We start from the raw sequence: 27841 nt of genomic DNA on the forward strand, positions 1-27841 counted from the left end.
AGGTAGACTGGATGGGAAGGTTGTGTATGGAAAGAAGAGGACACCATGAGTGGTGTTTCCATGTTGTAATGCTCCAGGTGATCTTTGTGTCCAGGACCCTGGCTCCATTTGGCTCTTGGAGCCTCAAGTAGACCAAATGTCTCTAATTTAGGGATATGAGAATAAACCTTTGGATGTTCCAGCAGCATCTAAATTCCCTCATCTAGCACCATATGAGGATTCTCTATAATCATAGATGTTTGTATTTCTTTGAACCTGATAAACTGCAACCATATAATCATACTTGGCATTACCTCAAGTCTGAATTTTGTGAAGTTTTAGTTGTTTTGAGGTACTTTTCCTTCCTTCCACGTGGCTGTAGAAGTTACCTGTGTCCCTAAATTTCACAAAACCTAGGTTCATGTTCCGTTGTATTGTCTGTGTAAAGTAAACCAAGAGAAGAGGGTTGGTAGATATGTGCCTTTAATGTGCACCTCTGAGATATGGGATATTCTTTTAAAAGCAAATTTTGGTTTCTTTTTGTCTTTATTACATTCTGTGTCAGAATTTCTGTTGGAGTTTAATTTATAGATTTAGAAGTAGAGAGTAATAAGGAGCTTTCCCTATACCAGCATGCTTTATTAAAGGTGAGGTACTATAGTAGCAACCACTGACTGGTAAAGCAGTATTCATTTCATAGCTTTTCCTAAGGACTCCTGTGTGGTCTGTACTTCTCAGGCTGGTTCACAGAGAGTGAACTAACTTCAGTTTCCTTTTTTAAAGAGAGGTTAACCTCAAACAGAGATGGGCTGTGTCTCACATTGACTCCTAAGTGCCGCCAAACAATTTGATACTGTTATCAGTATATAATGATTCATAGGTGTTTATAAATACCAAGAAACCCACTAGGAATCATTTCGATATTATTATAATATAATATGATATTATTTCACACAAGTACATTAGAAAAGTTTTGAAATATCGGCCAACTCCTAGAAAACTTACGCAAGAAGAAATAAACAATTTGAATATGAAACCATACATGGAACCGTAATAAAAATTTTCTTATAAAACAAGATTAAGCTCAGTGCCTCTGCTGGTAAATTATTCTGGAAATATTATGGAAATAAATTATTCCACATTTATGGAGATTCTTTAAGAAAATAGAAAAGGGGTGTATATATATTCTTTAATTCATTTTATATAGCTAGCACAGCATTGATACCAAAATCTGACAAAAAAAGTATAAAGAACTGAAATCATAAGCCAATCTTTTATGGATGTCCGTATCAAAATCCTATACTAAATATTGGCAAAATGAGTGGAGCAGTATATGAAGAGCATAACACAGTCAAATCTTAATCCAGGAATGCAAGGTTGGTTCAACATCAGAACATTAGAAAATCAATACAATCTATAACATTAAGGAGCTAAAAGAGAAGAAGGATGTTTTTACCTAAAAATGTTGAATGAAAGTGCTTAGTAAAATTTTTACATCATATCCAGAATCAGGATTTTATAAAATGTAGCATATAGTTGTGTTAATAAAATTCTTAGTAAACTAGTAATAATACGATAGTTTCTTAATTTGATTTTTTTTTTTTTTTTGTCTTTTTGCCATTTCTTGGGCTGCTTCCACGGCATATGGAGGTTCCCAGGCTAGGGGTCCAATCGGAGTTGTAGCCGCCGGCCTACACCAGAGCCACAGCAATGCAGGATCCGAGCTGCGTCTGCAACCTACACCACAGCTCACAGCAAAGCCGGATAGTCAACCTACTGAGCAAGGCCAGGGATGAAACCTGCAACCTCATGGTTCTTAGTCGGATTCGTTAACCACTGAGCCACGACGGGAACTCCAGTTCCTTAATTTGATACAGGGTACTAAAAAAACCAACAACAGCAACAATCAAAACAAGGTTTATAGGGAAAGCTGGAAAGCTTTTCCTTTTAATTGGAGCATTTTAAGTGGCTCAACATCAGAACTTGTGTCCACATTATGCAGCCTGTAAGGAGGAATATAAAATAAAGTCATGATATTTAGATAAAGAAAAGTGGATCTCACAAATGATAAAATTATTAATGCATAAAGTAGGAAAGGTAAATTTTTAGAGTTAGTGAGAAAGTTGAGAAAGATCACTATATGAAAAATACACAGAAAACACTTCTGTGTTGAAGTACTAGCAACAGAGAGTCAGAAATTGATATTTTACTGCAGTTAAAGACAATACAATAGCATCAAAAGTATTATTCTTCTAATTTCATGTCTAATAAAATATGTTTAATGTTTCTGAGGGAGGATATTATTAAATATTTGAGGGAGACAGTGGAGGAGATCTAAATGAATGGTGAGATATACATGGAAGGCACGAAGATATCCATTGCTCCTAATCAAAATCCAAAGAAAAGTTCTTTGTGGGTGTGTCAAAATTGACAAGTTGATTCCAAGGGTGAAGTGGAACCAAACCACTTGTAAAGAAGAACAAAGTAGAGCATTTGATCTGTAAGATATCAAACTTTTTTTTAAGATTTTTATTTTTTCTATTATAGTTGACCTACAATATTCTGTCAATTTCTGCTGTACAGCAAAGTGGCCCAGTCATATATATATATTTTTATTTTTTTTCACATTATCCTCCATCATTTCCATCACAAGTGACTAGATCTGGTTTCCTGTGCTATATAGCAGATCTCATTGCTTATCCATTCCAAATGCATATCAAACTTATTATAAAGCTACATTTGTGAAGACAGCTGGGTTTCAATGCAGGGAAAAATACGCAGAACAAAGGAATAGAATAGTGAGCTTTGAAACAGACCTACACGTAACCAGACTCCCCTATCCCTTTTCTGTTTTTTACCGTGTAGTGGTCTCTCTCACAGAACACAAAAACACCAACTCCAAGTGGGTTGACGACTCTAATGTGAAAGATAAAAGCAGGCTCTGAGCAGATAATATTGATTATTTAATGACCTCAGGGTAATAAAAGATTTCTTAAATGATATAAATGGATATAAATACATTAACTGCAAAGGACAAACTGCCATGCTTGCCTGTATTGAAATTAAGAATTTTAGGGAGTTCCCGTCGTGGCGCAGTGGTTAACGAATCTGACTAGGAACCATGAGGTTGCGGGTTCGGTCCCTGCCCTTGCTCAGTGGGTTAACGATCCGGCGTTGCCGTGAGCTGTGGTGTAGGTTGCAGACGCGGCTCGGATCCTGCATTGCTGTGGCTCTGGCGTAGGCCGGTGGCTACAGCTCCGATTCAACTAGCCTGGGAACCTCCATATGCCGCGGGAGCGGCCCAAGAAATAGCAACAACAACAACAACAAAAAGACAAAAGGACAAAAAGACAAAAAAAAAAAAGAAATTAAGAATTTTATAGCAACACAATACACATAAAAGGTTAAAAAGCAAGTGACAAAGATAGAGAAAATATTTATACACCCATAATTGTCAAAGCTCTGATATAAATACAAAAGAGGTCCCCAAAATGAATACGGAAAAGACAGACAATTCTACTGATAATTGGGCAAAAACCTTGCAATAACACTGCAGGAGAGCAAAGACCAAAAGCCAAAAAAAAAAAAAAAAAAAAAATCAGAAATGGTGCTCTACTTTCTAAGTCATCATGACCATGCAAAAGAAAGCCTAGGAAATACAACTACACTTCCACCAGGTTGCCAACAATTGACAGTGCTGAGAGTAGTCAAGAGCATGGAACCTTAGGAACTCATTCATGGTGGGTGGGAATGTTCTCTGCACAACCATGTGGGAAAGACTGCAACTCTAGGAAGGTTGAGGTGTGCATGCCTCATGATCCCACAGTTCTTTTCCTAAAGAAACCTTTCACAAAATCCCCATTAGGAACAAAATACATGGATCAGTGGTAGAATGTATAAATAAATTGTGGGTACTTGTTGTATAACTAGAGCAAAGCCTGGAGAAGTTTCCAGTCTCCCTTCCCATCTGTCCAGGTCTTCTTTCCCTAGTGCTACCTTCCTGACTTAGATGGTGTCTTTGACCCTGTGCATTCCTCCTTGTCCCCAGAGCCTATGGTGGTGTTTGCCAAGGAGCAGTTAATGCGCAGGGAGGTACAGGCCAAGGCAGGAGCCAGCACCACACTGAGCTGCGAGGTGGCCCAGGCCCAGACGGAGGTGACATGGTACAAGGACGGGAAGAAGTTGAGTGCAAGCTCGAAAGTGCACGTGGAGGCCAAGGGCTGCACCCGGAGGCTGGTGGTGCAGCAGGTGGGCAAGGCAGATGCTGGGGAGTACAGCTGCGAAGCCGGGGGCCAGAAGGTCTCTTTCCACCTAGATGTCACAGGTGGGTGCCAGGGTTGAGTTGGGGGGGGGATGAGTGCCTGAAAAATTGGGGGAAATTAGCACATCTCCAGTAGGGTGGGGGTCATATGTCAATGTGTTGGGCCTGTGCTGGGTTCTCCTCTGATGCAGTAAGCGGTAGGACTCTGTCCACTCAGAAGGTGCTTGAATTGTAGGATGCTTGCCACTGTCCTTGGTCCAGGACATTCTTGGCATCTGTGTCCCCAGGTTCCTAACCTCTCCACCACATCCCTACCTTTCTCAGCATGAAACCCACCACGGAAGTTTTCTCAGTCATCTGCAGGCAGCTATGGCCTATAGTCTGTAGAAATGGCCATTCTCTGTCTATGGCTGGCAAGGGGTGGGGAGGACACCATACCCATTTTAGTTCTTCCTGGGTATCTTGAGAGCCCAGCTCTGCTCTATGGAGCTCCTGGCCTTGGAATACTGTTGGGTCTGGAGTCCCTGTTTCTGTCCTTGGGGTCCTTACCATTCAGCTATCTTTAGGTCAGCCTGTTGTGTTGGCCTCTGCTTAGATGCCTGTCCCAGCCTGGTCAGTGTGTTGCCTGCTCCTGTCCCTCCCATCCCTCCTGGCTGCTGCTGACATCATTGGGTTTCAGTGTCCTGAGCTTGCTGACACTGTCCCTTGCCTCCCTGTCCCCAATCCTGCAGGTAGTATGGTCTTTCCAGGTGTCTCTTGGGTCAACTCTCTCACGGACCCTCTTGGACCCCCTCCAAGACCTTCCTCTCTGCCTTGGCTTTGCCCCCCATGCTTGAATGCTGGAAGTACTCAAGCTGTTTCACAACAGTCAGCTTTGAGAGTCTACCCCCCGCAAGGGTTCCTCTGCCCAGACTGTCCTCCTCCCCCTCCCTTCCTGGCCTTGTTCCCCACTCTCAGGGACCCTCTTGGACCCCCTCCAAGACCTTCCTTCTCTGCCTTGGCTTTGCCCCCCATGCTTGAATGCTGGAAGTACTCAAGCTGTTTCACAACAGTCAGCTTTGAGAGTCTACCCCCCGCAAGGGTTCCTCTGCCCAGACTGTCCTCCTCCCCCTCCATTCCTGGCCTTGTTCCCCACTGCTCTTCTGGAATGCTGACCTAGACTCCTGGCTGCAGCAGGCTCACTGTGTCCACCGCTTTCCCTGCATTATATGCTCAGGGTGTCCATCTTCCCTTGGGGCATGGACATGGATCCTAGATTCTCAGCTCTTGGTCAGACAGAGCTTGTGGCCCCCAGGACTACGGTCCAGGTGGCTTCTCCTAGCCACCCTACACAGGCCCTGTGAGCCTGAATGGTGGCTGGCAGGTGGAGTGTGGCCCTGCTGCATTTACTCTCTGGTTTGTTCAGTGAAGAGCAGTGGTGGAGAGCTGGACAACCCTGGGCAGTTTCATTTAAGTCTTCTCCCACCCATGGCCCAGAGAGGGGACAGGGCCCAGGCCAGGGATTTGAGTTTCCCCTCTCTAATGCCTATTGATCACCATCCGCCAGAGCCTGAGCCTGAGCTTGCAGCCCTGGAAAGACCAAGACGGAGGGAACCTCTGGTGGTCAAGGAACATGAGGACATCGTCCTGACAGCCACACTGGCCACACCCTCTGTGGCTGCGGTGACATGGCTCAAGGATGGCGTGGAGATTCGCCGCAGCAAGCGGCATGAGATGGCCAGCCTGGGGGAAACCCACACCTTGACTGTGCATGGCGCGCAGACCCTGGACAGTGCAGTCTACAGCTGCCGCGTTGGCGCCGAGGGGCAGGACTTTCCGGTGCAGGTGGAAGGTGAATGGGGTCATGGGGTGGTTCTCTGGGAATCCCTTGTTTGTGGCATCCTAGAGTGGAGCCCACATAGGCTCAGGGCGCAAGACCCAGCGGTTCAAAGCTGGTGCTGCGGTCCAAGCCCTGCAGACTGACGTCCCCTCCCCTCCCTCAGAGGTGGCTGCCAAGTTCTGTCGTCCTTTGGAGTCTGTGAGCGGGGAGCTAGGCGGCACGGTGACGCTGACCTGCGAGCTGAGCCCTGCTCAGGCCGAAGCGGTGTGGCGCTGCGGAAACACGCAACTCCGGGCTGGCAAACGTTTCCAGATGGCGGCTGCGGGACTTCAGCGCTCTCTCACTGTGACCGGCCTGCGAGCGGAGGATGCTGGGGAGTACGTGTGCCAGAGTCGCGACGACCGCACCAGCGCCACACTCACCGTTAGAGGTATGCCTCCGCCTGAGTGCTTGGTGAGCGGCTGGGCGGAGCATTCCTGGGAGGCTTCCTGGAAGAGGTTTTCTTCCGCGGTGTGCAAGGTCGCGGGCTATTGCCCCTCCTGCCCACCTCTCAAGTGGAGCTCCTGTCTGCAGTGCCTCGCATGGTCAAGTTCACGTCCCCGCTGAGCGCAGTGGTTGCAGAGGAGGGCTGCGAGGCTAACTTCCAGTGCGTGGTGACCCCCAGCGATGTGGCAGTCACGTGGTTCCGGGATGGCCTTCAGCTACAGCTCAGCGAGAAGTTTCTCATATCGCAGAGGGGTGCCAGCCACAGCCTGACCATCTCGAGCCTGGCCTTGGAGGACTCCGGCCAGATCACCGCGGAGGCTGAGGGTGTCAAGTCTACAGCTGCGCTCAGGGTCCGAGGTGAGGGTGTGGGGCACAGGGAGGGTGCACACTGGCTCTTTGCAGCAGGCTTCTCCTAGTGCACTGCTTCCAATGCGGCATCCTGCTGCTGCATATGTCCATCTCATCTGCTTTAGAGAACACAGGGTTTGTCAACTGCAAAGATAAGAGGAGGGTGGCGCAGAGGGGAGACACCTGCTTCTAAGGGAAGGTGGTAAACTCCAGCAGCATAGCTTGGTCCAGGTGTGGGTGGAGGTTCAGATGCTCCAGGGAGTCTTCCTAGGAGAAATGACCCTTGCTGAGCCCAAAGGAGAGCAAGGGGGAAGAGAGTGAAGCTGGCAGCCAGAGCAAGCAGATGCAGAAAGTGAGGATGCACTTGGCTCGCTGAGACTAGATTGTGGGGGGTGGGGGGGAGCCAGAACTTTATCTAGGTAAGTGGGAACTGAGCCAGTGCAGGTTCTTGAGTAAGGGAGCGATGTGGGCAGAGTCACTTCTGGGGAGATCGTGGCACAGCATGAGACTGGGGGGCCCACTCGATCATTTCTCTTTCTTAACGTGGTGCATCTAGGGCCTAGTTAAAGAAAAAACTCGGGTGCAGCTGGTCTGGGGGCTCAGAGTCTGCCTGCCTCAACAGCTCCCTGTGTCCCCATGCTGCTGGTCACCTGTCACGCTTAGGAATTCCAGGCGGCCTAGCAGGACGTTGTTCAGAGAAGGGGAGCAGGGGGTGGGAGGGGCACGGGAAAAGAGAAAACCCCTGAGGCACAATTTTCTCCTATCAAATCGTACCTGTGCACGTGTGCAGCTTGGCCCTGACTATGGACAAAGCCTTGCCTTGCTTGGAGTAGGAACGTGGTGGAGGGCAGCTCTGCTGGTTAGGGGTTGGGGCAGGGTCCCTCTGCTTTGTTTTCCTAAGAGTGTCAGTGGCTGTGATGACCTCCCTCTCCTGTGACTCCAGAGGCTCCAGTGCTGTTCAAAAAGAAGCTGGAGCCACAGACCGTGGAGGAGCGGAGCTCGGTGACCATGGCAGTAGAGCTGACACGGCAGTGGCCAGAGGTCAAGTGGACACGCAATGCTGCGGCCCTGGTACCTGGCGAGAATGTGGAGATCCACGCAGAGGGCGAGAGTCACCGCTTGGTTCTCCACAGTGTGGGTTTTGCTGACCGTGGTTTCTATGGCTGTGAGACACCAGATGACAAGACACAGGCCAAACTGACAGTGGAAAGTGAGCGGCTTATGCCTAGGGGTTGGGCATAGAGGAGGTGGGGAGGGGAGGAAGGGAGTGGATCTCCTCCTGGTAAAGGGGGAAAGACCCAGCTAAAAAAAGAGAAAGAGGAGGAAGGGGGGAGGGGTCGGATCACCATTTGCAGGGGCCAGGGAGGTGGAGAAGGGATTGAGGGGGAGGCCTCCTCCTGGAAGGGCAGGCCTCCCCCTCCAGGGCACCTAGAGGCTCCTTGTGGAAGTGACTGGGGTTAGCCAGGGTCTTGTTGCAATAGCTCATCCTCTCTCTCTCTCTCTGTCTCATAGTGCGCCAGGTCCGGCTTGTGCGGGGCTTGCAAGCAGTGGAGGCACAGGAGCAGGGTGTCGCCACAATGGAAGTAGAACTGTCTCATGCCGATGTGGAGGGCAGCTGGACTCGAGACGGCCTTCGACTCCAGCCAGGACCCACGTGCCAGCTGGCAGTGCATGGCCCCACCCATAGCCTCACACTGTCACAGCTGCAGCGGCAGGATGGAGGCCTTGTCACCTTCAGGGCAGAGGGCGTGCACACATCAGCGCAACTGGTGGTCACTGGTGGGTGGGCATAGGTGGCGTGGGACTCACTCCAGAGCACCTGTCCCTATCACCAAGGTGGCCCAGGGAGGCAGGTGTGGGTAGGATGTAGAATCCAAGGGGAGGTGGGGCTCATTCCTAGAACCAGCTGAATCATCTCAATTAGCTCAGACCTTTTCTCCTTCAAGAGGCCCTGCTTCTCACCATTCCCCTCCTGTCTCCCCAGAGCTGCCTGTGAAGTTCAGCCGTCCTCTGCAGGATGTGGTGGCTACAGAAAAGGACAAAGTCATCCTGGACTGTGAGCTCTCACGCCCCAATGTGGATGTGCGCTGGTTGAAGGTGCCTCTGAACCCGGACTCCTCTGCTCCCTCTTGTCTCACACCATGGGTGGGCAGGAGTGGGACCAGTTTGCTTGGCAGTCCCAGCACTCACCTGGCTTCATTCCTCTGCAGGATGGTGTGGAGCTGCGGCTGAGCAAGACGGTGGGCATGGTGGCCCAAGGATCTTGCAGGAGTCTCATCATTTACCGGTGTGAACTTGGGGACCAGGGTGTATATATGTGTGATGCCCACGATGCTCAGACCTCAGCCTCTCTGAAGGTGCAAGGTGAGGGCTGGGTAGGTGGGTGCAAGAGTCTCTTGGCCCCCCTGAGTTCCCCAGCAAGTGCTATGCCCTTGCCTTCTGGCTCTGCCTACGCCACCCGTCCTGCACCCTCTCAGCGAGCTGGGGGCAGGGGGTAGATGTCAGACGGCTCTGTGTGTCAGGGTATGGCAGGGCCTGCTTGTTGCCACAGGCCGAAATGTCCAGATCGTGAGGCCCCTGGAAGACGTGGAAGTGATGGAGAAGGAGGGTGCCACCTTCTCCTGTGAGGTCTCCCATGATGAGGTGCCTGCCCACTGGTTCCGGGAGGGCATTAAGCTTCGACCCACTGATAATGTGCGCATCCGCCAGGAAGGTGAGATGGACTTTAGGAGGACTTCTCCCCCTTCCCACTCCCAGGCCACCTCTCCCTTTACTGCCAAGTGGTCTCTTTTCCCAGGAAGGACATACACTCTCATTTATCGGAGGGTCCTGGTGGGTGATGCAGGGGAAATCAAATTTGTAGCTGAAAATGCAGAATCACGAGCCCAGCTCCGAGTCAAAGGTAATGGCAGCTTGGGGCAGGGCATGGGCTGGACAATGTGTGTGTGTGAACAGGCCCATATACTGGGCCTTATAGGTCCGAAAGGCCAGCTGTCCCTGTTCTGGGGTCCCTCCAGGGAGACCCAGCAGGAGGGAAAGGGGGCATTCCCTCTTCGGCAGGAAGAAAGTGGTCTCAGAGAGGTAGGCTTGGGTCTCCTTCGTTGTTTAAAATGGAGGTGCCAGTGAATTCTTCTTCCTGTGACTGTGGCAAGGGCTGAAGAGAAAGGGTTTGAGGCCTGGGCAGGAGGTGAGCCCACAAAGCTTTTCACCTGGTGGCCTTGATGACAGGCAAAGTGGCAGTGAGGCATAAGGGAGAAAGGGTCTGGGAACCTATGGGGCCAGGGAGGGCAGCGCACGTGGATGCATAGGGCAAGGGCAGGGTGCAAGGGACTGCAGGGTGTGCGGGGTGAGGGTGTGTGGCGAGAGGATGGGCACGGTTGGGGGACAGGGCAGGCATGTGCGTGGCAAGGGCCCACTGGATGATAGCTGGCATGTGGATGCGCCCACTTTCCTCATGGTCAGATGTGCACTTGCTGCTCAGCAAGTCCTAGAGCAACCCGAGGGCAACACCTCAACCTAGCTAACTGTTGGCTCTGGTGGGCAGGCTGGCGCAGGTTGTAGAGCCTGAGCATGATAGCCTTGGCTGGCTGGTGGGAAGCTGCACAGCCAGAGCGCCCAGCCCCAGGGACTTGGGATTGTTGTGTGCCTGCCCTGACTCTGCTATGTGTGTCCACAGAGCTGCCAGTGGCCATCCTACGCCCGCTGAGGGATAAGATCGCAATGGAGAAGCACCGAGGTGTGCTCGAGTGCCAGATGTCAAGGGCCAGCGCCCAGGTGCGGTGGTTCAAGGGCAGTGTGGAACTGCAGCCGGGAGCCAAATATGAGATGATCAGTGATGGCCTTTACCGCAAGCTAGTCATCAATGCTGTCCAGCCTGAGGATGAGGACACGTATACCTGTGATGCTGGCGATGTTAAGACCAGTGCCCAGTTCTTTGTGGAAGGTTCGGGCAGGGCTGAGTGGGCAGCTGTTCCTTTTTCCCCCAGGGGAGGGGCTAAAGCCTTTGGCACTTGGAGGCGACCAGGTCTGAGAAGAACCTGATTGGGGGCGTCGGGGTGCCCCAGGGAGAATGTGAGCATGCCCGAGAGGGTTTATGCCTAGGAAGGAATGCCGAGCCTGCAGAGGGGTGGCTGGTGATCTTCCTGTGGGATCCTCCCAGTGACTGGCCCCTCACCCACAGAGCAATCCATCACTATCGTGCGGGGCCTGCAGGATGTGACGGTGATGGAGCCTGCCCCTGCTTGGTTCGAGTGTGAGCTCTCCATCCCCTCAGTGCGGCCTCCTAAGTGGCTCCTGGGGAAGACGGTTCTGCAGGCAGGGGCTGATGTGGGAATAGAGCAGGAGGGCACAGTGCACCGACTGACTCTGCGGCGGACCTTCTCCACCATGACGGGGCCAGTGCACTTCACCATTGGCAAATCACGCTCCACGGCCTCCCTGGTTGTCTCAGGTGAACGTGCGCTCCCCGACGGGTGGGCTGCCATGGAGAGGGTGCAGGGCAGGGCAGGGCAGGAGCAGGTGTTTCGGCCCTGTGGCTGGCCCACTTTATGCAGTGCCTCCTCTTTCCTCTCACTGCAGACATTCCCACGGTGCTCACGCGGCCACTGGAGCCCAAGGTGGGACGTGAGCTGCAGTCGGTAGTTCTGTCTTGTGACTTCAAGCCGCCCCCCAAGGCAGTGCAGTGGTACAAGGAGGAGACACCCTTGGCGCCATCTGGCAAGTTCAAGATGAGGCTGGAGGGTCACATGGCAGAGCTGCGAGTCCTGAGGCTCACACCCGCAGATGCTGGTGTTTACCGGTGCCAGGCTGGCAGCGCCCAGAGCAGCGCTGAGGTCACCGTGGAAGGTACTGAGCAAGGGGGCACAGGGTCACCAGAGGGTCTCTAGGGGAGTTGGCAATGATAGTCTCCTGAGCTGCCTGCTGTGCTCTGGCAGTGCGGGAAGTGATGGTGACACAGCCACTGCAAGATTTGGAGGTCACAGAGGAGGGCTCTGCCTGCTTCTCCTGCGAGCTTTCCCACGAGGATGAGGAGGTGGAATGGTCACTCAATGGGACGCCACTGTATAACGACAGCTTCCATGAGATTACCCACGAGGGCCGCCGCCACACGCTGGTGCTGAAGCGGGTCCGGCAGGCTGATAGGGGCACTGTATGTGCCTCCTCCCCTAAGGTTACAGCCTCAGCCCACCTGGAGGTCAAAGGTGAGGTGCCTTGTGGAGTCTGTGGGGACCTCTGAGATGTGCAACTGGCTCCCCTTGGGCCAGAGGTGGCAGCTGGATCCCTTAGTCACTCACACCTTCTCTGCAGGGAAGCCGGTGGTGTTCCTGAAGGCGCTGGATGATATGTCTGTGGAGGAGCAGGGCACACTGGCCTTGCAGTGTGAGGTCTCTGACCACCAGGCCCATGTGGTGTGGCGAAAGGATGGTGTGGAGCTGGGCCCCAGTGACAAGTATGACTTCCTGCATACAGCGGGCACTCGGGGACTTGTGGTGCATGACCTGAGCCGGGACGATGCTGGCCTGTACACCTGCGACGTGGGCACTGATGAGACCCATGCCCGTGTCAGCGTGCACGGTGCGTGCTCCAGCTGGCTCCAGATATTGGGGCCAGGGCGCTGGGAGTGTGGTGCTTCCGCCTAAGGGACCTACCCACTGTCTGAGGCCAGGGGCTGCTCTGCTGAGCCTGGAGAGCTCAGGGCAGGCTCCTTCAGGAGTGGGCTTGATAGGGTCTTAGGAGGCACAGGTACAGTCAGGTAGGTCAGGATGATGGGCAACAGAGCAAGCTTGGGAGAAGGGACTGGCCCTGCTTGATAGAGTCCCAGAGTATGAGAGATTCCACAGAGGCTGAGACATCCACTCTGCAGCTGGGGATGTGTACGGACAGGTACTAAGTCCACAGAAGGGGCAGTCAGGAGAGCCTCCTGGAGTTGGTGAGTGGGAGAGGGCTGAGATGTCAGGAAGAGGGTGGCCCAGAAGGGTTTCCAGGCTATGGCACAGCCACATTCCTTTCACACGGGCCTGGTTCCCCAACTATAGGACAGATGCCTGACATCTTGTATGCATCACTGTCTCCTGTTCTCTCCCATGTGCATGGCAGGCCTGCTCCCCGGGAACCCCGTGGTTGGTCTCTGATGATCTGGCCAGTTTGTGATAAGACGGGATAGGGGAGGTGGGGTGCTGAGTTTGTCTTAGAGCTAGATTGCCCCTTCATTTTGGGTACCTGTTTTTCTTCTGGAGCATATGACCTGGCAACAACTGTGTAGTACCTCTTCTTTCCACATTGCTCTATAGCCAATATGAAGGCAGCTGCCCTGGTCACAACTCGTAGCTATCAGCCATCCAAACATCAGAGTGTGGACAGCTGGAGGGCAAAGGAGACATTTTCTGAGAAGGACACCAGGCCCTCTGGAAATGGGGCTGGGGAGGGTATGCTCTGTGGATGGTCTGGCCTGGGGCTGCTACAGGCTTGATGGCGCCTGTCTCAGGGCAGGCTTCCATGGGCCTGGCTGGCATGACAGCTGTCTCCCATGGCCCACAGATCTGCATGTGGGCATCACCAAAAGACTGAAGACAGTGGAGGTGCTGGTGGGTGAGAGCTGCAGCTTTGAATGTGTCCTGTCCCACGAGAACACTGGCGATGTGGCTGTGTGGACAGTTGGTGGGAAAACGGTGGCCAGCTCTGACCGTTTCCAGGCCACTCGCCAGGGCCGCAAGTACACTCTGGTTGTCCGAGACGCTGTGCCAAGTGACGCTGGGGAGGTGGTCTTCTCTGTGCGGGACCTTACCTCCAAGGCCTCGCTCATCGTCAGAGGTGGGTGATGGTGGTAGTGGGAACTGACAGGTCAGGGGTCTGTCTCCAGGGGCTGGGTTGGGAGCTGCTGAGCCTGCACCCTCTCCAGGCAGCCTGGAGCAGGGTCTTGGGCTTGGCAGCTGCAAGGGGGTGCTTCTGGGGAATGTCTCCCCAGCCCCTGGTTGGGGCCTGAGACATCTGTTGGGGTGCTGGGGGTTCTGGTTATTCATGGGGCTTACTCTCTAGGGTGAGGTTTTGGAGTCTCTGGGCAGGAGCAAGCCTTCTGCTTTCTGATCCATTGTTCAACTGCTGTGCTAGTTGCATGGCTCATGGCGCCAGTGAAATTGCCATTGGAATTTTGGACTTTCACTTCCAGCATAAATACTTGGTGCCGATGGTCGAAGCTCAACCCAGTCCTGGTCTCTGTCCATGCTTTGGGTTACAGGGCTCTGAAAAATTCTGAGAACATAAGATTTTGTGGTCTAATATCTCTCCCTCCTAGGGTCCTCCCCTGACATTCCAGGCCTCTGAGGCTCCAGAGTTCAAATTCTTGGAGTTATAGGCTGTAGTCTCGTTCTCCAGAGCTAAAGTTTCTTGAGTGCCTTTCCTGGCATCTCCGCAGGCATGGCTAGGGCAGTGGCCGTGGGTAGAGCTGTAGTCCTACCTCATGGGCTTCCATCTCTGTGTTTTTTTTATTTTTCAGAGAGGCTGGTAGACATCGTGAAGCCACTGGAAGACCAGCAGGCCATGCTGGGTGAGGATGTGGTGCTGAGGTGTGAGCTTTCCCGGGAGGGAATCCCAGTGCACTGGCTGAAGGACGGGAAGGCCATTCGCAAGAGTAAGAAGTATGAGGTGCTCACTGAAGGCACCTGGGCCATGCTAGTTGTCCATGCAGCCTCACTCAAAGATTGTGGGGAGTACACGTGTGAGACAGAGTCTTCCAAAAGCACAGCCAGCCTCCACTTGGAAGGTAACCCCCACGAGAGACCCTGGGGCCCTGTGGCTTCTCTTCCTCAGTGTGGCTTGGGGCTGCCCAAGCTGTTCTGTCCCAGGCAGGAACTGAGGGGTGCCTGGTAGAGAAGGGGCTCACCCAGGTCCCTGAGGCTCTGTGGGTGGGCCAGGAAACTCCCTGTCATGGGGAGTGATTTCCTCTTTCGAGGGACCTGCATGGGGTCTGCCCAGGGGCCTCACCCTCCCACCCATTCTCACCCTCCCACCCATTCTCCCCCCACCCCAGAAAAGCCAAATCGGTTCACAGAGGAGCTGGCTGACCTGCAGGTGGAGGAGAAGGGCACAGCTGTGTTTGCCTGCAAGACGGAGCGTCCTGCAGCCTCAGTGACCTGGTGCAAGGGCCTCACAGAGCTGCGAGCCTCAGGGAAGCACATGCCCAGCCAGGAGGGCCTGACCTTGAGGCTCACCATCAGTGCCCTGGAGAAGGCAGACAGTGACACCTATACCTGTAACATTGGCCAGGCCCAGTCCCAGGCCCGGCTTCTGGTGCAAGGTAAGGCCTGGGCACTGTGCTGTGCCTCTCATTTGCATACCAGATGTTGCAGCTGTAGTATGCTCAGGTGTTTAAGCGTATATAAATTAAAAAAAGAGAAATAAATAAATAAATAAATAAATAAATAAATGAAATAAAATAGACTCAGAGGTGGGCAGAGATCAGAGCTTTGCTGGCCCTGTACAAACCTAGCCTTGGTTTTCCCATCTCCAAGGAGGGCTTGGCCTGGGTGGTCTTGTCTCTGGCTCAGCCAGCTGGGCCTTGTGTAAATGAGTCAGCAGCCTTCATTCATTTGTGCATTCATTTGCTTGGTGAGTATTTCTGGAGCCCTTCTAGCATGTGCCCATGCATGAGCTCTGCACATACTTACACATGAATGTACCACCTCTGCCACTGTGGAAGGAGACTGGCTCAGGGAAGTCTCCAGGTTTGTACCTGGGAGGAAGGGTGAGGGTTATCATTCTCTCATTTCACAGATAAGGAAACTGGCTTTACTTGGGGTTGTTACCTGGCCCAGAGTTGTAGGGCAGGTAGGCGTCATGGCAGGGTTGAACTCAGTGCTCCTGATGCCAAGGCTGGTGTCCAGGGTGAAGTCAGCTGGCAGTCCTTCCTGGAGTTTGTCCACAGGAGAAAACCGAAAGAATAACAAGGAAGCCTGACTCCTGATTTTTTTCTCTTTTTCGGTAAAATACATTGCATCCACTGAGCTCAATGAAAACATTTTTTGGTGCAGTGGAGGCACCACTATCTAGTAAAGTGGATATTAATACTTTCAGAAAATCAGTTAAAGCAAGCATCACACAATGACAAAACATGCTCTTTAAAAAATTTAAAACACATGGACTTGTGGCAGTCTAATGGTGTTGACTAGAGCTTTTTTTCTTTTTGCCTCAGTTCATGAACCAGAATTCCTTTCTTCCCTTTGCATACACTGCCCTTCTAATGTGCCATCTCTGCTTTCTAGTGTGCAGTATCTTCAAGATACCTGTAAATGCAGAAGGAATCTGGAGGCAATCCATCTCTGTATTTATGACTTCATTCTAAGCTTTCACTATACTTAAGACAGCAGCAAAATTTTTTTCATCTAGTAATTCGTGTTGTCAGTCCTCTGAAGCATTCAATTTAAATTTTAGCACATGGTTTTTTTTTTCACATTCCTATTTCTTCTGTTAATACAAAATTTAATTGCATTGAGTGATTTCTGTGACAGGAAGAATTGGCATAGACAGGTTAAGGAGGGGGTTGCTGTTGTGGGTCACCTGTGTGTGATCTGCAGAGGGACCCCAGAGGTGGACTGGGAACTTTATGATGGACCTAAAACAAATACCTTTGGACAGCTCAGACCCCCTTACTGTTTTCTCTTTTGTCATCCTGTGTCTGTTCAAGTCATTTGCTTGCAGACTGCTGTGGGCTGACCCCAGGTCTTGAGGAGCACACTGTTTCCATTGGGAGCTCTCCAGAGGGTCCCTGACATGTGTCTCTGCAGGCCAGAAAGTGTTCATTATGGAGGACCTGGAGGACACGGAGGTGCAAGAGGGCTCCTCGGCCACCTTCTGCTGCCGCATCTCCCCTGCCGACTATAAGCCCGTCCACTGGTTCTTGGACAAAACCCCCCTGTATGCCAACGAACTCAATGAAATTGAGGCCCAGCCTGGTGGCTACCATGTACTGACCCTGCGGCAGCTGGCACTCAAGGATTCAGGCACTGTCCACTTTGAGGCAGGCGACCAGCGGGCCTCAGCTGCCTTGAGGGTCACAGGTAGGCTGCATGGCCAGTGCCCAGTGCCATGGTGGGGGTCAGTCCATGTGGCTAAAGGTGCACCCTTAAGACAGTGGCTTGGTTACACCCAAAGTGTGGCCCTGGGACTCACAGAGAAGGCACCATAGGTTTCCTGTGGACTGGGGCCTTGGATCCCAGGGAGTGGGAGGCCGAGTGGCACTGTTTCAGGATGTGTTGTTTCACATGGTCTGCAGAGGTAAACTTAGGGTCAGTGTACCTTGAGCTGGGCCAAGCCCCTCTGGTGGGTGGAGTCTCGTAGAGCCTGTCCTCTTCCTCCAGCAGCTCAGACTGAAGGGGCAGATGGGCAGTGACCAGGAGTGCAGGCTGGTCTGTAGCGAGACCTGGGGCTCCTCCTGTAGGAGTCCTCAAGCATCTTATGCATTCCTCTCTGTCTCCAGAGAAGCCAAGTGTTTTCTCCCAGGAGCTTACAGATGTCACAGTCACAGAGGGGGAGGATCTGACCCTGGTCTGTGAGACTGCTGCCTTAGACAACCCTGTGTGCTGGACCAAGGATGGGAAGGCCCTGCGGCCATCGGCCCGGTGCCGGCAGACCTATGAGGGCCGCCGGGCCCAGTTGGTCATCACTGACACCACCCTGCAGGACAGCGGGCGCTACAAATGTGAGACTGGGGGTGCCTGGAGCAGCTCCATTGTCAGGGTCCATGGTGAGCCCCTGGGGGGGAGCTGGGCAGCCTCCAACCATTCTCTGGCACCTCCAGAACTCTGTCCCACTCTTTCTGTCTCCATCTCTGCCCTCTTTATGTGTGTTATGTGTGTGTGTGGGGGGGGGGCTTTGTTCTGAGGCTCCCTCTGAACCACCTGTGTCTTTTCAGCAGTACATCCATCTCACTCTGCTCACTAACGCCCATTTCTGGGTCTCTGTGCTCCTCATAGCCTCCCTCACCCTCTCTTGGTCTCCTGACCTGCTGTCTCTTTTCCACTTCATTCCAGACCTTGTCTTGTGTTCTGACATCTGTGTCTCCCTTCTCCTGCCTTGGCTTATCTCTGTTTGTCTGAGTCAGCTTTGCCTGGGTAACAAATACCACAGACCAAGGGGCTTAAACAACAGACATTTATCATCTCCCAGTCCTGGAGACTAGAAATCTCAGATCACCGTGCTGGGAGCCCTGGTTTCTCATGAGGCCTCTCCACTTGGTGTGCAAATGGCCATCTTCCTGTGTCCTCACATGATCATCACTTCATGTCTGTCTGTGTCCTGATCCCCTTTTCTTGAAAGGACACCAATACTATGGCATTAAGACCCACCTTTGTGACCTAATTTTACTTTGATCATCTCTTTAAAGACCCCCATCTCCAAATAAGGCTCCATTCTGAGGTCCTGAGGAGTCATCCTCCAAGAGATGAATTTGAGGGACACAATGTAGCCAATAACATTCCACCATTCTCTGTTTCCTGCTGTTTGGCTCTCCCTCCTGGAGAGGCAGAGGACTTGGGGTACTTGTCACTAGTCTCCTATGCAGACAGTGATGTGGGCCTGTCTGCACCCTCAGCCATCCTCAACTGTAGGAGGGACCCTGTAGGAGGCAGTGTGGGGTGAGGGCTGAGCTGAGCCCCTGCCTTTCCACAGCTCGGCCAGTGTGGTTCCGAGAGGGGCTGAAGGACATGGAGATACTGGAGGGTGGAGCTGCCACACTACGCTGCATGCTGTCATCAGTGGCCATGCCTGTGGAGTGGCGTTGTGGAGATGAGGTTCTGAAGCCTGGGGGCAAGTACAGTCTGAGACAGGAAGGTACCATGCTGGAGCTGGTGGTCCGGGACCTGCGGCCTCAGGACACTGGGCAGTACTGTTGCTGCTTTGGGGACCAGATGACATCAGCCAAACTCACCGTGAAGGGTGAGTATCCTCACCCACACTGCTGAGGTGACCCCAAGTGGTCCTCTGCAGCCCCTTTCATCCTTAGTGGGAGGATGAAGATGATGTTCTGTGTCCATTGGACTTTGTTACAGCCCTGCCTGCTGAGTTCATAGGAAGACTGAGAAGCAAGGAGGCCAAAGAAGGGGTCACAGCCACGCTGCGCTGTGAGCTGAGTAAGGAGGCCCCAGTGGAGTGGAAGAAGGGGCCTGAGACCCTCAGAGCTGGGGGCAGAGTGAGTCTGAAGCAGGAAGGAGCTGTGTGTGAACTGGAGATTCAGGACCTGACCGTGGCAGATGCCGGGGAGTACTCATGCGTGTGTGGGCAGGAGAGAACCTCGGCCACACTCACCGTCACGGGTAAAGACTGCATGTAGCCAAACAGAGCTGTGTTTTGGTGTCCAGTTAATGACTTCATGGTGTCTTCCTGTACTCATCCCACCTTTCTGCCCCATCTCAGTGTCACCCTCTTGCCATAACTCCATGGAATTTCTTCCTCATTCCTGGGCTATTGTATGAACTGTGAGAAACCAGCATCTGAGCCACTTCCCACCCCTCATTGTGTCACTGTAGGTTCTGTCCTCTTGTCCTGTTGGAGTCTCTTTTCTCCTGTCCTGTCATGTCCTGTCTCCACATTTCTCCTGTGACTCTGATGTTCTGTGTCTGTGTGTCCCTCCCTAGCCCTGCCTGCTGAGTTCATAAGAAGACTGAGAAGCAAGGAGTTCATGGAAGGGACCACAGCCACGCTGCACTGTGAGCTGAGCAAGGAGGCCCCCGTGGAGTGGAGGAAGGGACCCGAGACCCTGAGAGCTGGGGACAGAGTGAGCCTGAGGCAGGATGGAGTCATGTGTGAGCTGGAGATCCGTGGCCTGATGGTGGCAGATGCTGGGGAGTACTCATGCGTATGTGGGCAGGAGAGAACATCGGCCTCACTGACCGTCCAGGGTAAAGACTGTGTGCAGCCATACAGAGCGGAAGCTTCGTGTCTGAGGGATTGCTCATGTCCTCTAGTCTTCCCTTTCTGTGTACAGTTCAATCTTTTGCTTCTCTGTGCATTTCCTGCAGTCCTACAGCACAGGTCTCCCAGCACCTGCTTCTGTGAGGTGCATCTCAGATGAAGAGCAGAGAATAAGGTCCTCCCTGCCCTCAGGGGCTCACATCTGGGGGAGTGGAGGAGGGCAACTGCACAATATAAACGATGGAATTATGGTCCTCTTGAGGGGCCATGCCAGGAGAGACATTGGGAAGTAGCTAAAAGCCTGGCCCTTGAGGGCAGGATGTTGGAAGGGGTGTCAAAGGAGGGAGGCTGGGACATACATGCTGGGCCATGGGAGAGCTATGGCGGTAGGTCCTAGGGTCTGCGGTCCAGTATCAGGGTGTTGAGGGAGGTAGGGTCTGGGTGTGGGGACGAGGTGAAGGTGGGGTAGGAGATAAGGTGGGTGTGGAGGGTGAAGTGGGTATGGACAGTTGTTGACTGTGGAAGGAGAGAAGGGACAGGAAGAGCTGCATTTAGGAGCAGAGCCAGAGCCTGGAGGGGCAGATGGGCACTCATGCTGGGGGTGGGGGTTCCATGTCTGGTGTCTCTGGCAGGTGCGCTGGCTCTTGGTAGCAACTATAGAAGGGGGTCTATAGGCATGGCAGGGTGGCCTGTGGCTAAGACACAGGATGGGAGGACACAGTCTGAGGGTAGTGGGTGCAGTTAGCTGAAGCAGAAGGGCTGGCTACAGGGTTAGGGGCTGACAAGGCTACTTCCTGTGTGGGGTGGATGATGGCCAGGTGGGTAGGTTGCCCTGAAGGGGAGGAGTGGGGGTCCTCTTTCATCATAACAGCCTATTGTGAGCATCTTGCCTGATGTCCCCGGGGGTCCACTTCCAGCGGGTGCTTGTGTTTCCAGCATGGTGTCTGTGGCACCTGCACACTCCAGAGTAGAATGGTCTGTGTGAACATCTGATCCCTCCCAGCTCTGACCACCAATTCACAAAAGTTATGAGTCCTGAGCAGTCCATGAGAGGGGCTGCATCCATGTTCATGCTGTGCTGTGAGCTGAGCAAGGCATCCCTGTGTGGGGTGGAAGGAGCCTGAGGCCCTCAGATATGGGGACTCAGGACCAGGCCTGGCCATAGTGTGGCTGATGGCTTGGAAGTAGGTCATCTCCCTGTGCCAGGAGTCCAGGTCCTCAGAAGCTTTAGTGATGGCCTGGTCACTTCCTGCAGAGATAGGGTATGGGACAGAGGATGAGCCATCCACTCGGTCCTGGCAGGGTCCTGGGAGCAACACTGATGAAGGGGCACAGGAGCATCTCAGGGCAGAAGGAAGCACAGCTCTGCAGGTATGATGGGGCCTCACATCCTAGGCCATATTGGGCCCCATTCACAAGACAAAGTGGATGGTGAAGAAGAAGATTCTGGAAGCTGGGCAGGGTTGTTCTGTGTACAAATATTCAGAGCTTTAAAGAAGAAGCCAGGCCACCATGCCACCTTGAACTGCATGAATGGAGCACAGCATCTCCAGCACAGAGACACTGAGCACTCACACTACTGAGACCCACCAAGAGATGGCAGGGTGTGTGGGGTTGGAGGCCTGTCATGCACTTGAGAGCAACCTCCACCCTAGGAGGCACCACCAATGACCAAGGGGCAGAGGACCCAAGTTGACCAACTGTTTCTAGGAGTATGTGGGTCTCAAGGACACCTGCTTCAGGATGACAGGCCAGGAGGAGGGTGGCTTCTGCTTCTCTTCTGGCTGTGATGTTTCTTGCCCTGTCAGTCCTGTTCAGGCCCAGTCAGTCCTGGCTCTGGCTCCAGGAACAGCAGGAGGTGACAGGGAGTGCTGGTGCAGACTTGTAGGAGAGTTTAGGTAGCTTTTTTTGTGTCTCTGTCTACAACTGTATCCCATGGGATTATAAAATTGCTACGAAATAGGCAGCCTGGAGAGGGCCATGCCCATGGTGCGGTGTAAGCTGGGCAGCCTGGCATGTAGAGTTGGGGAAGTGGTCTGGGCCCTCATATCTTCCTTTTGCTCTGAGGCAGGATGGGCCATAGAAGATGCTGGGAGGACATCCCTCCTGGTTACTATCTCTTTCATGAGGATTCCAGATCCTCCATTTCTTGCTGGTCTGTACTTGGATGGGCTCAGCCTAGTCTGTTCTCTGTCCACACAGCACTGCTGCTTACCATGTGTCCATGAATCTGTGTTTTAATTCCTTATTTACTCCGAAGTGTGAGCCTTTCATTGTCAAGTGTCCACACCCCGATTCTCTCAAATTCTCCAGAGAGTTTGATGTTTTCTGTGTCACTCTGACCCTGTGCAGCTTTGCCCACCAAGTTCGTAAAGGGCCTGAGGAAGGAAGAGGCCACAGAAGGGACCACGGTCACACTGCACTGTGAGCTGAGCAGGGCGGCCCCTGTGGAGTGGAGGAAAGGGTCTGAGACCCTCAGATCTGGGAACAGAGTGGGCCTGAGGCAGGATGGAGCCCTGTGTGAGCTGGAGATCCGTGGCCTGACCATGGCAGACACCGGAGAGTACTCATGCGTGTGCGGGCACGAGAGGACCTCAGCCATGCTCATTGTCAGGGGTAAAGACCCATGAGGCCACATGGACCTGTGGCTTCATGTCTGCATGTTGTCTCTATGTCACCTCCTCCCCTGTAGGATTCCGTGGCTACCTGTGTCTTTTCACAGATAGGTTTCCCCGTGTGTCTCATAGCACCTGTCCTCTCATTCAGTAGATGCCATGTTCAGTCCTGTGTCCTCTGTTCTCTCTGGGATATTTGCCTCCATTGCTGTCAGTGCATTTGTGCACTTGTTCGTATTGTGGCCTTGTGCAGTTTGTGTGGTTTTTGTGGTGTTCCCATTCTGGACAGAGTCCCTCTTTCAGCCTGATGTTCTCAGCAACTTCTTAGCCCTCCTCAGCCCTGACTGCCAAGTTCACAAAGGGTCTGAGGAATGAAGAGGCCACAGGAGGGGCCATGGCCATACTGTGCTGTGAGCAGAGCAGGACAGGCCCTGTGGAGTTGAAGAAGTGGCCTGAGACCCTCTGGGATGGAAGCAGAGTGAGCCTGAGGCAGGAAGGGGCTGTGGTGGATGCCAGGGAGTACTTATGCATGTGCGGGCAGGAGAGCACCTTGGGGCCATGCTTACTGTTGAGGTAACAACCATGTATGGACAAGCAGAGCCATGTTTTTGTGTCCAGTTATTGACTTTATGACATCTGTATGCATTCATTCCACACTGTCTCTCTGTTTCAGTGTCATCCTCTTTCCATAACTCCATGGAATCCCTTCCACCTTCCAGAGCTGTTTTATGAGCCAGAAGAAATCAATAATTAAGCAACTTCCCATTTCTTGTGACATCGTCAATATTGTCCTGTTGTCCTATTGGAGTCTGTGTCTTATGTTCTGCCTCCAAAGTTCTCCAGAACATCTGACGGGCTTGTATTCTTCTGACCCTTCCCAGCCCTGCCTGCCAGATTCATACAAAGTATGAGGCCTGAGGAGTTCACAGATGGGGGCTGGGCTGAGGGAAGCCGTCATCTACAGTATGTCTTTGGCATGCCCAGCACATGGCCCATGGCCACTTGAGTTTTGCGTTTCCTCTGTGCTGTTCACAACCTGTTTCTTATACATGCACATAGAAGATGATTGTGCATGTGTCTTTCTGACCTCCTAGCCCTGCCCACTAATTTCACAAAGGGCCTGAGGAATGAAGAAGCCATGGAAAGGGCCACAGCCACCTTGTGTTGTGATCTGAGAAAGGTGGCCCCTGTGATGTGGAGGAAGGGGCCTGAGATCCTCATATCTGGGGACAGAGTGAGCCTGGGACAGTATGGGGCCACATATGAGCTGGATATCCATGGTTTGGTTGTGGCGGATGCTGGACATGTGTGTCTGGCCAGGAGAGGACACTGGCCAAGCTGGCCATCAGGCCTAAAGACTGAATGTGGCCGCCTGAGTGACTTCTCTCTGCCACCTGTTCTGTGCTTTTCCAATGTCAATGGTCACTGTCATCTCAGACTATAATCACATCTGTCTGGTCCATTCCACAGTCACATTGGCCAACTCTGTCTAGACCCTGTACATACAGAATCCACCTCCTGCAAGGCACCAGTATACAGGCATCATGGTCCAGGAGAGCTTCCCTGGCATCTGGAATGGCTGGGGCTGTGGATAAGCCTAGGATCTGGACCCCGGTTGTAAAGTTGGGAGCATTCATGTTATTGACAGATGTGCATGAGATGACCGAAGTGTAGCATCAGAGGGGGTTCAGAGAGGTGGTGGCTAGACAGGCTTTCCTATGTGTGGTGACAGCATTTTATTGACCCTGGAGATTGTGTGGAGTCTCTGAAGAGCTAGGCCTCAGAGAGCTTGGGCTGCATACCAAATACCAGACAGGTGACTTACAAACACACACTTATTGTTTCATAGTCCTGGAGTCTGGTAGTCCAAGATCAAGGTATCTGCAGGGTTGGTTTCTTTTGAAGTCTTTCCTTGGCTTGTGGACAGTCACCTTCTCCCTTTGACCTCACCTCATAATCCTTCTGTGTATGTGTTCTAATCTCATCTTCTTAATAAGGACATTTATAAATCAGATTGGATTAAGGCCCACTTTCCAGTGACCTCATTTTACCTTAATTACCTCCATAAAGACCTTATTTCCAAATAAGTTCACATTCTGAATTCCTGGTGGGTAAAACTATAGAGTGTGAATTTGAGGAGAGACGTGATTCAATCTATAATACTCTGTCCTCCACGTCCCCCCTCCAAATGCATATTCTTTTCACATGCTGAGTACATTTACCTCGTCACCCAAACCCAAAAGTCTCACCTCACTTCACTGTCAAGCTAAGTCCAAAGTCTAATCTATATCTCAGCTATATAAAGTGTGGGTGAGACTGGAGGTATGATTCGTCCTGAGGCAAAATTCCTATAAAATTTGACAAGTTATTTACTTCTAGAATACTTCAGTGGGACATGCATGGTGGAGATAGTCCCATTCCAAATGAAAGAAATAGGGAAGAAGAAGAAGGCTGCTGGCCCCATGGAAACCCAGTACCTGTAGAACAAATTCTGTAGGCTGGAGAATGACCTTCTGGCTGAGTGCTCTGTCTTCTGGCCTGACCAGAGTGGTGACCTTACCCCTTTGATTGTGGGTAGAGGTGGCCTGTCCCTCTGGGACCATGGATACAATGGCACCCTTGATGACCTCTGAATTTCCTTTGAGGTTATTCTTCCTAACTTTGAAGGATGGAACATGTTCCCAGCTGGATAGCTCTATTGGCCCTTCCTAAAGAAATCCCAGAGTCTGAAAGCATCCATCATTTTGTCCTTTCTATGTTTGATTAAGTCATGGCTGGTAGTGTTTCTGCTGGTATAAAATTCTCAAAATGCTTATTGGTCCCCCATACAATTCACAGGGGTCCAAACCTTCAGACTAGAGGGCCTATCACACATCCTACCTGGATAATTCCAGATATGTTCATGGCTTTGCTGAGATGGTTGATTGGATCCAGGACTCACTCAAAATCTCTTTACCACATGATTTTCCAGTATGCCCTTGGTATTCCTTCCAGAACAGGCTTTCTCCTTGTTTGTAATTTTGATGGGCTGAAGAATTTCTTAATCTTGAACTTTTGGTTTCCCTTTCCTTAAATACTTCCTTGATTGAAATAACTTTTCTCTCACATTCTACCATAAGCACCAAAGAGCATTTAGTCTGTGCTTTCAGTCCTTGGCTTAGGAATGGCCTCAGCTAAGTATCCAAGATCACCTCTAGTTCTATTTTCCGCAAAATTCTGGGACACAATTCAGCCAAATTATTTGCTGCCTTATAAAAGGGTTGCTTTTCTTCCAGTTTCCAACAACACATTCCTCATTTTCATCAAGGCCTCACCAGAGGCTCCTCTAGCACCCACTGTTCTACCAATAATCTCTTTAAGGCAGTCTACAGTTATCTAACATGCACCTTAGAACTCTTCCAGTTTCCACCATCACCCAGTTCCAAAGCCAGTTTAATAACTTTATGTATTTTTTACAGTAGCAATCCATTCCTGGTACCAAAATCTGAATGGCTTAACAACCTAATAGTGACTTTAAGCATCAGAAATTCTTTTCCTCCTGGTCCTGGAAGCTGAAAGTTTGAGATAAAGGCGTGGGCAGGGCTGGTTTCTCCTGAGGCCTCTCTCCTTGGCTTGTGTATGGCCATCTTCTCCTCATGTCCTCACGTGGTTATCTGTCTGTGTATGTCTGTGTCCTCATATCCTCATCTTATATGGACACCAGTCATTTTGAGTTAGGCTCTGTTCATCCCAGTGATCTCATTTTATCTCAATCACCTCTTTAAAGACCACATCTCCAAATACATTTCTATTCTGTGGTCCTAGGGGTTAGGACTCAAGCATATGAATCTTGAGGGACATGATTCAGCCCACAACAGGATGTAACTGTGGTCATCTGTAACTTGAGAAGCTCATACTCTGCCTGGAGTTGGGGTGGAGAAGAAGACAGCAGCTTGAAGGGCCAGCGGCATGTTTAGGGGGCCACATATGGAACCTGATGGGGTCTAAGAGGTCTGAGCCAGAATAGGGGTCAGTAGGGTCAGGGAAGGAATGTGTGAGGTGGATGAGGTGGTACCTGGGGTGGGTGGAGAGGGCATGCAGTGAGCCCAGGTGTCGGCAGTGCTGCACTGGTACCCTATCTGGAATGAGGTGCACAAGTGAAGGATGTAATTTTGGCACTGGGTATCATGATTGGAGCCTCCTAGGGGTTTTCGCAGAAAAGATGTCTGTTGTAATGTTGCATGTGTGAGTTGTGAGCTGGATGGAGGAGCCTGGCTTGGATCTTCAGTGTAGATGTGGTTAGGACTTAGATGGTATGGAAGGATATATGTAGGACAGATGCCTTCTGAGAAGACAAGAAGCTTGGATGGAGCCAATTCCCTGCCACCCTGCACCTCAGTGGCAAGAGGCAGGAAGATCTCACTGTCACGCATATATTGGTCTGCCTCTTCTATGTCCTCCACCCTTCCTGCTTCTATTCCCATCCTGAGTGTTTAGGTTATACACCTAATCCTTTAGAGGGGTTGATGGGCTCCTTGCATCTACATTTGGAAGCCCTGGCTGCTCAATTCACCCAAGGTCTGAAGACAAAGGAGGCCACAGAAGGGGCCATGGCCATGCTGCACTGTGAGCTGAGCAAGGAGACCCCTGTGGAGTGGAACAAGGGAACTGAGACCCTCAGAGCCGGGGACAGAGGAAGCATGAGGCAGGATGGAGCCACGTGTGAGCTGGAGATCCATGGCCTGACTGTGGCAGACACTAGAGAGTACTCATGTGTCTGTGGGCAGGAGAAAACCTCGGCCACACGCACCATCAGGGGGGGAAGACCACATGTGGCCACGTGGACTGGAATTTGGTGGCCTCCAATCACCTCTCTGCTCTCCGTTTCCTTATCTACCATGCTCTCTCACTGTCCTTGTCCTTCCCCTTCCATAATTATTTCATTGTCTTTGTTCACAGTCTGTATTATGGCGCATGTACACATTGGAACTTTTAAAGCCATGGTGCAACGTGTACAGAAAACACCCAAAAAGTGACCCATACCAGTTGGGATTTATGCCTTTGTATTGTCCATTTCCTGATGCGCTGTGTGTTCAGAGGGCATGATGGTAATTGTGTTTTTCTGAACTTCCCAGCCCTACCTGCCAAGTTCACAAAGGGTCTGAGGAAGGAAGAGGCCACAGAGGGGGCCTCAGCCACGCTGCACTGTGAGCTGAGCAAGGCGGCCCCCGTGGAGTGGAGGAAAGGTTCTGAGACCCTGAGAGCTGGGGACAGAGTGATCCTGAGGCAGGATGGAGCCACGTGTGAGCTGGAGATCCGTGGCCTGACCGTGGCGGACGCTGGAGAGTACTCGTGCGTGTGTGGGCAGGAAAAAACCTCAGCCACACTCACCGTCAGGGGTAAAGACTGTGTGCAGACTGGCGGAGTTGTGTTTTGGTGTCCAGTTATCAA

The 27841-nt window shown here is 51.8% G+C and overlaps 1 protein-coding gene across 35 annotated transcripts in view; it reads left to right on the top strand.

Annotated features, from left to right (window-relative positions):
- OBSCN (obscurin, cytoskeletal calmodulin and titin-interacting RhoGEF) overlaps positions 1 to 27841 on the top strand; it is a 216709-nt gene that overhangs the window by 113374 nt on the left and 75494 nt on the right. For 32 of the 35 annotated variants that reach the window (XM_021083345.1, XM_021083344.1, XM_021083349.1 and 29 more), the window contains 24 exons: positions 4028 to 4303; positions 5787 to 6071; positions 6223 to 6489; positions 6633 to 6902; positions 7837 to 8103; positions 8406 to 8672; positions 8878 to 8990; positions 9104 to 9257; positions 9445 to 9606; positions 9691 to 9795; positions 10570 to 10836; positions 11074 to 11343; positions 11472 to 11738; positions 11828 to 12094; positions 12201 to 12467; positions 13431 to 13703; positions 14386 to 14652; positions 14920 to 15186; positions 16673 to 16945; positions 17365 to 17631; positions 18555 to 18821; positions 18935 to 19198; positions 19520 to 19783; positions 22149 to 22412. In XM_021083345.1, coding sequence (XP_020939004.1) covers positions 4028 to 4303; positions 5787 to 6071; positions 6223 to 6489; positions 6633 to 6902; positions 7837 to 8103; positions 8406 to 8672; positions 8878 to 8990; positions 9104 to 9257; positions 9445 to 9606; positions 9691 to 9795; positions 10570 to 10836; positions 11074 to 11343; positions 11472 to 11738; positions 11828 to 12094; positions 12201 to 12467; positions 13431 to 13703; positions 14386 to 14652; positions 14920 to 15186; positions 16673 to 16945; positions 17365 to 17631; positions 18555 to 18821; positions 18935 to 19198; positions 19520 to 19783; positions 22149 to 22412 — 5910 coding nt within the window. The remainder of the gene's footprint in view (positions 1 to 4027; positions 4304 to 5786; positions 6072 to 6222; positions 6490 to 6632; positions 6903 to 7836; positions 8104 to 8405; positions 8673 to 8877; positions 8991 to 9103; positions 9258 to 9444; positions 9607 to 9690; positions 9796 to 10569; positions 10837 to 11073; positions 11344 to 11471; positions 11739 to 11827; positions 12095 to 12200; positions 12468 to 13430; positions 13704 to 14385; positions 14653 to 14919; positions 15187 to 16672; positions 16946 to 17364; positions 17632 to 18554; positions 18822 to 18934; positions 19199 to 19519; positions 19784 to 22148; positions 22413 to 27841) is intronic. The other 3 variants (XM_021083354.1, XM_021083364.1, XM_021083356.1) reach the window with 2 other exon arrangements.

Source organism: Sus scrofa, chromosome 2 (genome assembly GCF_000003025.6).
Source record: "Sus scrofa isolate TJ Tabasco breed Duroc chromosome 2, Sscrofa11.1, whole genome shotgun sequence".
NCBI classification, from domain to species: Eukaryota; Metazoa; Chordata; class Mammalia; order Artiodactyla; family Suidae; genus Sus; species Sus scrofa.